The sequence below is a fragment of the Pistacia vera genome, unplaced genomic scaffold (assembly GCF_008641045.1).
Source record: "Pistacia vera cultivar Batoury unplaced genomic scaffold, PisVer_v2 Contig289, whole genome shotgun sequence".
NCBI lineage: Eukaryota > Viridiplantae > Streptophyta > Magnoliopsida > Sapindales > Anacardiaceae > Pistacia > Pistacia vera.
The window spans coordinates 213,557-226,965 of NW_022196100.1; the positions used below are offsets into that span (position 1 = coordinate 213,557).

Consider the following 13,409-nt stretch of genomic DNA (forward strand, 5'->3'; position numbering starts at 1 on the left):
TCAATAAAGTCAAATAATAAAGGGTGGGAAATTGTTATTCTTCCTTTCATTTCATATGTCTAAAGAGGAAAATAATAAAATCATCGTCGATAATATATCGAATTTGTGTACTAAATAACGTGATAAAATCATAATCGTTGATTGATTTTATCCTAATATTAATCAATGATCAGAATTTTATTATTTNTAAGGGAAGAAGAGTCTCCACCACCGTCAACACTACTTTTGGCCACAGAGTGCCTCTAATCTTCTCACTTTCTCAGTTTCGTCCGCAAGAGGAAGTAGCAAATAGAATAATGGATGAAATTAAAAAAAACATAAACCTGAGAGTTATGATCCCGGAGAGGCAGGTGGAGAAGTGGAGAGATCGGCGTCGGCTGCGGAAAATGTAATTAGCGTTGGGTGCGTGGAAAAAGTGAGTATATATACAAAGGGCAATTCTGTAATTCTATAAATATATCAAGGGTAGTATGGTTATTTACTGGGTCGGGTCGGGTCAAGGTGACCTCTATCCCCATCCCTAGGGACGGGGGAACTTCCTGGTTCCTATCCCCGGGGACGGGGGAATTTCCTAGTCCCCATCCCTATCCCGATTTTTCGAGGAATCCCTACTCTATTCGGGGCAAGGTGGGGCGAGAAAACGACTCATCTCTAATTTCCCACCCAAGGTTAGGCATAAGTAAGTTTTCCTACCCAAAAGGTTTAAAAAAAAAAAAAAAAAAAATTTCTCAGCCATCGTTAAAATTAAGTCATTAGTTTTAACGGCAAAAGGGCATTTTTGTCAATTTGCACAATATATATTATAAGGTTAATATTCTTCACACCTTGAAATTACAAACACATAACAATTACCTTCACCAACTGAGAATTAGTTATTTAAACTCCTATCTTCAATTTCAATTTTTTAATTTAACTTTTTAAAAAAATCGATGAAAATAAAAATTGGCTAATGTGTATGTCGACCAACCACCATTGGCAAGATTTGGGTACAATCTTCAGCTGATAGTCCGACCACATTGTCGGTGTTGTTGAATAGATGGGCTAGCGATCTATCCAATGGTGTAAACGAGGATTCCCTTGGTGAAGCCATTTTTTGATAACCACTGATGGCAAGATCTGGGTTCAGTCACTGACGACGAGTTCGACCACATTGTTGATACTATTGGATAGATCAGCAGTCGATCTATCCAACATGTAAACAAGGAGTCCTTTGGTGAAGTTGTTTTGTCGGAAAAAGACAACAAAAAGTATTTCACAAAATAGTCTCTAGCCTTTTTCGAGGAATAGCTCTCAGCAATGGTTTCCTCGTTTGTGCCATTGGATAGATCGTCCAACAATCAACCCAACAACATTGGTTGTGTTGTCGGCAACCGTGGTCGGCGAGTCCATGGTTTATTTTATTTTATTTTTTTAATTTATTAATCTTAAAATTAATATAAACCAAATCTAGGAGTGAAAAATATATTTAATGAAGTTTGAGTGAGAAAATGTTATTCAGCCTTACTGAAAACTATAATCAAATAGTAAAAGATATTTTCTTAGCTTTACCTATAGGCAACATATCTCAATAAAGTCAAATAATAAAGGGTGGAAATTGTCATTCTTCCTTTCATTTCATATGTCTAAAGAGGAAAATAATAAAATCATCGTCGATAATATATCGAATTTGTGTACTAAATAACGTGATAAAATCATAATCGTTGATTGATTTTATCCTAATATTAATCAATGATCAGAATTTTATTATTTTATTCGATACACTATCATCAGTGACGGTAACATTATCCGTCTAAATATTAGCACGTTTATATTCAATGTCAGATCGTTAAAGATAATTATAAATTTATAATTAATATAAATCATTGATTATCTAAATTAAATGAAGATGTCTCTAATATTTGTTGTCCCACCGCCCATCAGTATCAGAAAGTGACAATTTCGTCCCCATAGTAATTTGTCCGTTCTATTATATAATCATCTATCGTGTCAGAACAGAGTTTACCATTCATTGACATCTTCCGGTTCTCACTTAAAAAAATTTGGTCCGCATTTCAGTTACAGTTTCTCCATTGAAGAGGATACAACAAACTCCTTAAGCACGCTATAATATTTTTTTCCTTGGATCTTTCACTTCACCAGCATGAACAATTTTTTCAAGAATTCATGGACTATCTTCATTCCTCGTTTCATAGCTCAAAACTATCGTGGGTTCTCTCGGTTTGGAGCTGACTTAGAACCAGAATCATGGAAATCAATGGAGGGTCTGATTCGTTGCTCGGCAAATTTTGCTCCTTTGACTCCAATAACCTTCTTGGAGAGGTCAGCAAAGGTTTACAGAGACAGAACGTCACTTGTGTATGGTTCTTTGAAGTTCACATGGAGTGAAACCCATAAACGTTGCCTCAAAGTCGCTTCTGCTCTGACCCGGCTGGGAATTTCTCCTGGAGATGTTGTGAGTTGGTTTCATCAACACTTATTGAGTTTATTGCTTGATTGATTTTCCTAAGAATTTGGTTGATTTGATTTGATCAAATTAGCCAATCATTTACAAGTTTTTCTTTCTTGATAATCTCATTTTGGACGTTCATTTAAGTGCCTGTGTAATTGGATTTTTATGGATGAAAAAAAGGCCTTATCCAACTCTAATTATGTTGAAGAAGTAAGCATGTGGATGTGACAATTGAAACAATAGACTTTAGATTTCAGCTGACCTTATCATTTGACTTTGCTAAGAATGGGGCTCACTTAGTTGCTAAATTAAACGAATAAATAGATTTAGTTGTTGGTTTTTCTGATTCGTTTGTCTAGCTTTCTTTAATTAATTATTTCTGGGAAGGAGGATTGGAGGTAGTTTGTGAAGGAATGGTAGATACATGGTCATCTTCAGAACTGATCATGAAGATTGTGTGGATCCCGAGCTTGAATCTTTATTTTTTTATTGTCATATTGAACTACTTTAATATTTGCAGTACATCTGAACAGAATCAGTTCTGGTTTTGAATTTATGACAGTCTAGCCTATCCTCTTGTTTGCAACTGTTAACAATGTAAGCATGCAGGTTGCGACCCTCGCACCTAATGTTCCTGCAATGTATGAGCTGCATTTTGCAGTTCCAATGGCTGGGGCGGTTCTATGCACGCTTAATTCACGCCACGACTCAGCAATGATGTCAGTCTTACTTAGACATTGTGAAGCAAAGATTATATTTGTAGACTACCAATTACTTCCAATTGCTAGTGGAGCACTTGATCTTCTTGTAAAGGCACAAGCAAAACCACCCATTTTAGTCTTAATTTCTGAAACTGATATGTCATCTCATACAAACTCAACTACAAATGGTTATGATTATGAAAGTCTGCTTGAAACAGGTGATAGCGGATTTGAAATAAGACGACCAGATAATGAATGGGATCCTATTAGTGTAAATTATACTTCTGGAACAACGTCACAACCTAAAGGGGTTGTTTATAGTCACAGGGGAGCCTATCTCAATTCCCTTGCAACAGTTTTTCTTCATGGGATGGGCATAATTCCTGTTTACCTGTGGACTGTGCCTATGTTTCACTGCAACGGGTGGTGCCTCCCTTGGGGAGTGGCAGCTCAGGGTGGCACTAACATATGCCTCAGAAGAGTCGCTCCGAAGAGCATATTTGAGAGTATAGCTTTGCATAATGTAACACACATGGGAGGAGCACCAACTGTTCTTAACATGATTGTGAATTCACCTTAGAGTGACCAGAGGCCCCTTCCTCACAAGGTGGAAATTGCAACGGGCGGTTCACCTCCACCTCCACAAATCCTTTCTAAGATGGAAGAGTTGGGTTTTAGCGTAACTCACTTGTATGGCCTTACAGAAACTTATGGTCCTGGAGTTTACTGCACATGGCAACCTGAATGGAATTCCTTACCTCTAGAAGAGCAATCAAGGATCAGAGCCCGACAGGGAATGCAGCATCTTGGTTTGGAGGAGGTTGATGTAAGAGATTCTGTCTCCGTGGAAATTGTACCAGCTGATGGTAAAACAATGGGTGAAATCATGTTTAGAGGAAACACTGTAATGAGTGGATACCTTAAAGACTTGAAAGCAACAGAGGAAGCTTTTAGAGGTGGTTGGTTTCGAAGTGGGGATCTTGCCGTGAAGCATCCTAATGGATATATAGAAATAAAGGATCGCTTGAAAGATATTATAATTTCTGGTGGAGAGAATATAAGCACGGTTGAGATAGAGACAGTTTTGTTTAGTCATCCAGCCGTTCTTGAGGCTGCAGTTGTGGCTAGACCAGATAATCACTGGGGACAAACACCTTGTGCATTTGTAAAGTTAAAGGAGGGATTTGATGTTGATGCTGAAGAAATAATCCAGTTTTGCCAGGATCGCTTGCCACATTACATGGCTCCCCGGACAGTCATTTTTGAAGATTTGCCAAGAACTTCAACTGGGAAAGTGCAGAAGTTTATACTGAGAGAAAAAGCAAAGGCTTTGGGCAGCCTTTCTTGACACTAAAACAAGGAAACAGCCATGTTTGTTTGGCAGATATTGCTTACCTTCTACTTTACCTCAAATTATTATATTCTTCAAAAATTGTAGAGCCATAATTTCAATTTGTACCTCGTATTGCATTTGTGTTGAAGTTGCTATTATGCAGCTGAAAGTAATGTCATTTGTGATCATACTGGATATTATTCTTTCATGTGGTTTCATGTGCTGGATGTTGATTCAAGTCAAGGCTCAGAATGTAGGGATCGCATATGGAACCACAGTATAGATGATCCCCAATCTTGATCCCACTGGAAATCATTGGTATTCCAGGATCATGATAGTGAGCAATTGGTTTTCCTTCCAAATCAACAGCCATAACCCCAGCATTTTCCTGGCAATCCCATGTATTTGTTGACAATTCCTGCAAACTTTCGGATGCACGGGTATCGAAATGTTAAATCCCAGAGTTTTTTGAATTCCTACATAATTCCAGAAAAGTGATAGTAACTCAAATGATGGTAATGTTTATTCATTGATATACAAAAGATTGATGCAAATGCTACGAATGATGAAGATAACAGCTGATCTCTTGAAGAGGATTCCTCTTTACCAAGGCAAAAGCAATCCAGTAAAGGCCCTGTCCATCATAGTGAATGTTATCAGGAATGCCAGGCAAATTCTCAATAAACTTTTCCGGGCGTCCGGATTCCTTCCCTTTAATGTGATACTTACTGTACCTTCTCCTGCAAAAATTAGCCCATTTGAGACAGTTGGAAAACAAAGAAACTGATGAAAGTAATAGCTTCAAAACATACATGGGGGTCTCACAGAAAAACTAGAAAAGTTTGATCCGGAGAAACCGTGACTCCATTGGCGACGTAGAGATGATGAAGCAACACCTTGGTCTTCTTTGTTACAGGATCAAAACTCAATAATCTGCCGAAGGGCTTATCCTCCAAAAGGTCCCATACATGATCAGATAATTTATATTTTTATGAAGCATCTGTAAAATATATCATGCCATCTTCAGCAATTTCTACAGCATTCGTTATCTCGAAGAGCGAGTCCAAGTGGTCTCCCGCCTGCGCTGATCCAGTTCTCAGTCACCGAGTTGTTGAGCGTCACTCGTTTGATCCGCCCATCTTCACAACCCGTGCAGAGGACGTTAGACTGAATCTGAGAGTCATAAACAATATCTTCAGGTCCCCGGAGGACTCCCAGGCCTAGCAGTTCTGCTCCTTGCGACATGTGATCGTTACGCTTCAACGCTTTCAATCCCGGATAAGTGAAGTCGTGGACAGGCATGTGAGCTGGCAGGAAGAAGTCGAGTTGGTAGAGCAACGTGGCGGCTATTAAAGGAATCATGAAGGAAAACACAAGGGGAGAACGCCACAACCATTTAGCGGCGTGTTGATGTTGGGTAGTGAAGCTGTTTAGGGGCCCGAGTTGGACATTGTTGAAGGTTATAATGGGAGGTTGGTAAGTGGAGAGGCGATTCAGGGGAAGTGGTAAAGTTGAAACGAGACTTGAAATGTTTATAGGATGTACACTAAAGGTCAATTTAGACCTAGCAAATTTATTCTCTGGGCCAAAATGTAATGTTGAAATAATGAGGAGCCCAGTGAAATTACAAAGTTACATTTATGGGGTTAAAGTATTAAGTTCAAAAACTGAACAGAATCATAAGGTAAAAGCTGAATTTAATGGGACTACATTAGTAAATTTCTATAAATTTTTGAAAAATTTTGTGAGCCACCCGGGGCTGGACGTAGTTTGATGTTAATCCTAATAGAATTTATGAAATTAGAGTTTATTCAAATAAACTAAATTTTCTAAGAAAAATTTATTAATTATTTGATTCAAAAACTCTTTTAGATTTTCTTTATCTAATCATCGGAACAGACAAATAGTTGAACGCGTTGCAGATTCCCATGCTAATTTCGACAGGAACATAATTCTTATTTGGTTTTCAAATAGGATCATATAAACACTGGAACGATCTAATATGCGACAAATAATCGACAGAGAAATATAATAAAGAAAATAAAATATTTCACTTTGTAATTAAAAACAAAAATGTAATATAAAAGGCTGCGTTTGCCTTGTTATTTTGGATGAGATTTTGAAAATAATATTGGGTAGTTGAATAAGATGAATATTACAAGGTAAAATTTAAAAATTAACCAAAAAAACCCATAGATTTGCTAATTTAACTTTCCAATATATAAAATTTTATAAAATAATAAAAACACCCACCCTCACCCACCCACAGTGCTAGATTTCGGTCACCACTGTCAGAATTTGGCTGAAAAATGGCTTTACGACGAAAACCGAATCTGACCGACCATGCGTCGATATGGCCTTTTTCGACCAGATCTGAGTAGATCTAGTCGTCGACGGCCGTAAAAGACTAGATTTGGTTGTCATTGATGGCCAAAGATATGACTGTTATTGACTGTCAACGACAACCATTTCTTTGGCCGACGCTGATGACCAAATCTGGCTTTTTCCGGCTAGATCCACTGTAGATCTGATCGAAAAAGGCCAAATCGACGAATTATTGGCCAGTTTAGGTTGTTTCTACGCCATTGTGACAGATTTCAATAACCACCGATGATGATTGCCAGAATCTATCAACTATGGGTAGGTAGGGGTGCTTTTGTTAATTTTTAAACTTTTTTTCTAGGGGTGTTTAATTAAAATAATAAACTTAAGGGGACTATAAGTAATTAAAAATATATTATAGTATTTCCCAAATAATTAAACAAACTGATATTTTGGGAATAAGATGGGGAATAAGGTTTGAAATAACAAAACAAGCACTCAAATATTTTAAGGATTACTCAATTCGTACATGGTATTATGCAGCTGAAAGTGATATCATTTGTGATCAGATCACATTGAGGATTACTCATTCATACCGCGGGATATTGATTCACGTCGAGACGCAGTATGTAGTGGTTGTCTAGGGAACCACAGTACAGATGATCTCCAATCTTGATCGCACTAGAAATTATTGGTATTCCAGGATCGTGATAGTGAGCAATCGATTTTCCTTCCAAATCAACAGCCACAGCCCCACCATCTTTGGTCATTTGTGGTAGCCACATGTATTTAAGCACAATTCCGGCAACCTTTTGGATGACAGGGTATCTTAACGCCAGATCCCAGAATTTCGAGAATTCCTGCACATATAATTGCAAAAACGTATTGATGATGGGCTACAAACGATGAATGATAACACCAGAATCTCAGAAAATAAATGAAGTGAACTGCTTTACGTACCGAGGCAATTGCAATCCAGTAAAGACCTTGGCTGTCATAGTGAATGTTATCAGGAAAGCCAGGCAAATTCTCAATGAACTTTTCCACACGTCCTGATTCCTTCCCTTTAATATAATACTTACTGCAGCTTTTCCTGAAATATCAGCTCATCTGAGAAGAGTTGAAAACAGAAAACTGAAGAAATTCTGATAATAAAAGGAATAGCTCGAAAAACATACATAGGGGTTTCACAAAACACTAGAAAAGATTGATCCGGAGAGATTGTGATTCCATTGGCGAAGTAGAGATTATGAAGCAACACCTTGGTCTCCTTCGTTACAGGATCAAAACTCAGTAATCTGCCAAAAGGTTTGCCCTCTAAAATGTCCCAGATATAATCAGCTAAATTATATTTATATGAAGCATCTGTAAAATATATGATGCCATCTTCAGCAATTTCTACAGCATCGGTCAGCTTGAACTTTTGACCCTCTGCCTCATCCGTTAGCAGCTCAATTAATTCATTTCCATTTATCTTCAGCAGCCCCTGTTATATCATTCACACCAAATATTTCAACTTTATTTACCGTTTCAATTCATTCAATTGAATCAGTCAACTTAATTTAGCTATTTATCCGTTTGATTTATTATTTTGGATATAATTTTGAGAATAATATTAGATAGTTGAATAAAGGAGTATTACGATGTAAAATTTAAAAATTTACCAAAAAATCCCATAGATTTGCTAATTTAACTAAACACCCTAATACATTAAAATTTTATAAAATAATAAAAACACCCCCACGCACCTGCAGTGCCAGATTCCGGCTACCACCGACAATGGTTGTCGGAATCTTGCAAGTATGGGTGAGTAGGGGTGTTTTTATTAATTTTTAAACTTTTTTTCTAAAAATATTTAATGAAATTAATAAACTTAAAGGGTTTAAAAGTAATTAAAAAATATACTAATATTTTTGCTAAATAAGTATTTTAGAAATAAAATTAGAAATATGGATAGAAATAACTTGTCAAACAAGCTGTATTGTATTTTTATATGATATTTAATATTATCCCATCCCAACTGATTAAACTTCGTTTGCTTCCGGATTCTGCCTTCAAAGTTTCAACTTAGTACGTATATATTTATTTATTTTACTCAGTATTAAAAATTAAAATACGTTTTTATATATTTCAAACTTTAACATAAAATCATTTTTTTTTTTTTTTTGTTTTCATAATATTTTGGGATAAGCTCGATAATTGCCTACGCGACACAAAACTCCTGGTTTGAGCTTGCTATCCAAGGAAAAGAGGTTATCTCTCCCTGACTGACTTGAACACATGATCTTTGAGTATAATTAATCTTATTTTCTTTTGACTCAAACACACGACCTTTGAATATAATAAACCTGTGCTTAAAGGGCTTGCAACTTACCATGAGAGATTATGTATATAAAACATAATTTCAACGTATTTATTTCATAAATTTTGATATCTTCATATTCATAATATATAAATTGACGTAAAATCAGAGATATAAATAGTTAAAAAAATAATAATAATGAATGGTTATCATAAAAATAAAAATAATAAAAAGAAGGTGGCTGACCTTGTAAGCATCAGCAACGATGAATTCGTTATGTCGAAGAGCTAGTCCAAGCGGTCTACCGCCGGTGTTGATCCATTTCTCAATCACCGAGTTATTGAGCGTGACTCGTTTGATCCACCCGTCTTCACAACCCGTGTAAACGACGTTAAACCGAGAGTCATAAACAATATCTTCAGGTCCCCGGAGGACTCCCAGGCCCAGCAGTTCCGCTCCTTGCAACATGCGATCGTTACGCTTCAACACTTTCAATCCCGGATAAGTGAGGTCGTCGACTGCCATGTGAGCCGGGTCAAATGAATCTAATCGGTAGAGCACCACGGCGGCTATAACAGGAGCCAGGAATGTAAACAGAAGAGTGGAACGCCATAACCATCTTGGGGGGGCGTGTTCTTGTTGGGGACGGTGTTGGGGAGGGGAAGCTGAGTCAGAGGCCGAGTTGGCCATCGATGATGCCGAAGAGTGAGAGTGAGAGCTTGATGAGCAAGTTGCAGGATATCCTGAACGTTAAGTTTTGACTTTAATTTTTTGTCTTTCTGTACGTAGGGGCAGGGACGCTGAAGATATCGAATCCATTATTAATATTTAATTAGCCTTTAATTAAATAAAGAAATGTAATTAAATATAATACACAGGATTATGGGCCTAGTTAGGTGGGCAGCACGACAGGAGTCACGAGCACCAGAACGACAAGATCATCTGCGTATTTGGCTAGCCATTATTGCTGATCGGTCAAAGTCTTTCTTGTTTATAGCCATGTTTATGAAATTACTAAAATCTCCATTTATTTTTATTAAATTATCGTTAGAAATACCTAAGTTGGTTACGATTATGAAAGTTGAAAGCGATAGAAGTTGAATTTATCCTATATCGTTATATTGGTGAATTGTTATAATATATATATATATATATATGTATTTATTTAGATTGATCAAACTCTGGGTAAATCCTACACAACCTGGGTAAATTAAACTCTCAATGACCACCCTTATCAGCAACTTAGATGGATCGAACATATACAGGTTGCGACCATCGCACTTAATGTTCGTGCAATGTATGAGCTGCATTTTGCAGTTCCAATGGCTGGGGCGGTTCTATGCCCGCTTAATTCACGCCACGACTCAGCAATGGTATCAGTCTTACTTAGACATTGTGAAGCAAAAATTATATTTGTAGACTACCAATTACTTCCAATTGCTAGTGGAGCACTTGATCTTCTTGTAAAGGCACAAGCAAAACCACCCATTTTAGTCTTAATTTCTGAAACTAATATGTCATCTCATACAAACTCAACTACAAATGGTTATGATTATGAAAGTCTGCTTGAAACAGGTGATAGCGGATTTGAAATAAGACGACCAGATAATGAATGGGATCCTATTAGTGTAAATTATACTTCTGGAACAACGTCACAACCTAAAGGGGTTGTTTATAGTCACAGGGGAGCCTATCTCAATTCCCTTGCAACAGTTTTTCTTCATGGGATGGGTATAATGCCTGTTTACCTGTGGACTGTGCCTATGTTTCACTGCAACGGGTGGTGCCTCCCTTGGGGAGTGGCAGCTCAGGGTGGCACTAACATATGCCTCAGAAGAGTCGCTCCGAAGAGCATATTTGAGAGTATAGCTTTGCATAATGTAACACACATGGGAGGAGCACCAACTGTTCTTAACATGATTGTGAATTCACCTAAGAGTGACCAGAGGCCCCTTCCTCACAAGGTGGAAATTGCAACGGGCGGTTCACCTCCACCTCCACAAATCCTTTCTAAGATGGAAGAGTTGGGTNTTGTGTCTTTTAACACAAGCTCAACTTCATGGGCTTGCTCTGCAGCTCATTAAAATCTGTGGGCGCGTTTGAGTCATTATTTTAGATAGGATTTTAGGAATAATTTTGGGTAGTTGAATAGGGGAGTATTATGACATAAAATTTAAAAATTTATAAAAAACTTTAAGATTTGCTAATTTAATTAAACACCCCAATATGCAAAATGATAAAAATACTCCCACCACCCTTAGTGCCAGATTTCGGTCACCACCGTCGGAATCTGGCCGAAAAATTTTGTTACAACACAGATCAATGGGATCTGTGTCGTAACGCATTGCTATGGCCTTTTCCGGTCAGATCCACCACGGATCTAGCCGAAAAAGGCCAGATCTACGCCCAAATGTGGTTGTCGATGGCCGTAAAGGTCCACGACGGCCAAAGATGTGGCTGTTTGTTTTCGGTCAACGATGGCCAAGTTTTGGCCATCGTTGACCATCAACGACGACCATTTCTTTGGCCGTCATTGACGGCCAGGTTTGGCCTTTTCCGTGGATCTGGCAGGAAAAGGCCAGATCGGTGAATAACCAATTAGTTCCGGGCTTGGTTTAAGCCGTTGTGACAGATTCTGGCTACCACCGACGGTGGTTGCCGGAATCTGACAAGTATGGATGGGTGGGGGTGTTTTTGCTAATTTTTAAACTTTTTTCTGGGGGTATTTAGTAAAATTAATAAACTTAAGGGGTCTAAGAGTAATTAAAAAAATTCATTAATATTTCTGGAATAATGTGCCAAACAATATTTGGGGAATAGGATTGTGAATATAGGTAGAAATACTAAACCAAAAGCACCCAGTGTTTTCCTAATCCCCGGCGTTTTCCACCTGCAAAACCCTAACCTCTCCAATCATCACACCTTTTTCATTGTATATGATGGGCAATTTCTGCATTAACAATTCTGAAATAAATGCTGAACTAGGCATAAATATTTGAGTTTGTAATTTTTTTTTTTTTTTAAGGTATTTAAGGTATTCAGGCTTACATTAAAACATGTCTAATCCTTAGGATCACGAATACCTTACAAACCTATGGACCAAGGTAATTACACAAATGTGGTAGATATTCTCTTACGACCCAAACACAAGATCCCCGGATATAATAACCCCAATAACGGGCCGTTTGGTTCTTTATTTTTCTGCCCTATTCCCAAAAAAATTGTTTGTTTAATTTAGGAAATACTATTATATTATATTTAATTACTTTTAGACCCCTTAAGCTTATTAATTTAATTAAACACCCACAGAAAAAAAAGTTTAAAAAATAACAAAAATATCTCCACCCACCCATAGTTGCCAGATTTTGGCAACCACCGTGGGTGATTGCCGAATCTATCACAACAGCGTAAAATGATCGGAACTGGCCAATAATTCGCTGATTTGGCTTTCAGCGACGGCCAAAGAAATGCATCGTTGACGGTCAACGACAGCGTCTCTGACTACCAGATCTGGTTTTGCGGCTGTTGACGACCAGATCTGGCCTTTTGCTGCCGTCGACGACCAAATCTAGCATTTTCCGAGCCGATCCGTGGTGGATCTGGCCAGAAAAGGCCAGATCGACGCACGACTGGTCAAATCCGACTGGTTGCATCATAAAGCCAGATTCCGACCAGACTCGGCGGTGGCCGGAATCTGACACTGTGGGTGGGGTGGTTGGGGGTGTTTTATCATTTACAAAAATTTTATATATAGGTGTTTAGTTAAATTAGCAAACCTATGAGGTTTTTTTGTTAATTTTTAAATTTTACCTCATATAATCACCCTATTTAACAACCTAATACATTTCCAAAATCTTATCCAAAATAACAAACCAAACAGACCTTAGGTTTACCATCCGACCAAAGGTGAGGATAGTTTGTAATGTTTTCATATGCTTTGGGGTGAAAATAAAATGGATCTAAGCATGTAGTGACAATCAAAAACTTATAATCTCATATTAATGGATCTTTTGTCTAGTATTTTGTTATTGACAAACACAAACAATCCTCTCACAATGCCATTTGCATGCTTTTAAAGACAATGAAAGGCAAAATTATCACCAACCTTTGATGGGTTTTGTATCAAATTTGTGGCAATGAACTTTGTTACATAGCTCAATAAAATCATGCAACAAACTCTATGGTAGGCCTAAATGGGGCATCAGTTCTTTCACCTCAATTACATGTGAAATGTGTCACTTGAATGATTTAAACTAGTTTCACTCAATGATAAACTCTGAAGGAAATATTTGTTGCCTAATT

At 37.6% G+C, this 13,409-nt stretch overlaps 3 protein-coding genes and 1 pseudogene across 3 annotated transcripts; 2 read left to right on the forward strand and 2 right to left on the reverse strand.

The window, feature by feature from the left end:
- Positions 1-1,996: 1,996 nt before the first annotated feature.
- On the forward strand, positions 1,997-4,721 carry LOC116134489 (probable acyl-activating enzyme 2). Its single transcript, XM_031420185.1, is given in 2 exon segments — positions 1,997-2,452; positions 3,059-4,721. Coding segments are annotated over 2 exon segments (1,752 nt in total). The 5' UTR covers positions 1,997-2,140; the 3' UTR covers positions 4,499-4,721.
- LOC116134490 lies at positions 4,669-5,927 on the reverse strand (annotated as a pseudogene).
- Positions 5,928-7,346: 1,419 nt separating this feature from the next.
- LOC116134501 (protein STRICTOSIDINE SYNTHASE-LIKE 7-like) lies at positions 7,347-9,797 on the reverse strand. The gene is made up of 4 exons (XM_031420197.1): positions 9,354-9,797; positions 7,984-8,291; positions 7,766-7,886; positions 7,347-7,665 (listed from the first exon to the last, which is right to left on the reverse strand). Exons 1-4 carry the CDS (start codon positions 9,795-9,797, stop codon positions 7,396-7,398), a joined length of 1,143 nt encoding a protein of 380 aa, XP_031276057.1. The 3' UTR covers positions 7,347-7,395.
- A 575-nt stretch (positions 9,798-10,372) lies between these two features.
- Positions 10,373-11,191, forward strand: LOC116134502 (probable acyl-activating enzyme 2). Its single transcript, XM_031420198.1, has one exon. It carries the CDS (start codon positions 10,403-10,405, stop codon positions 11,189-11,191), a length of 789 nt encoding a protein of 262 aa, XP_031276058.1. The 5' UTR covers positions 10,373-10,402.
- Positions 11,192-13,409: the final 2,218 nt, after the last annotated feature.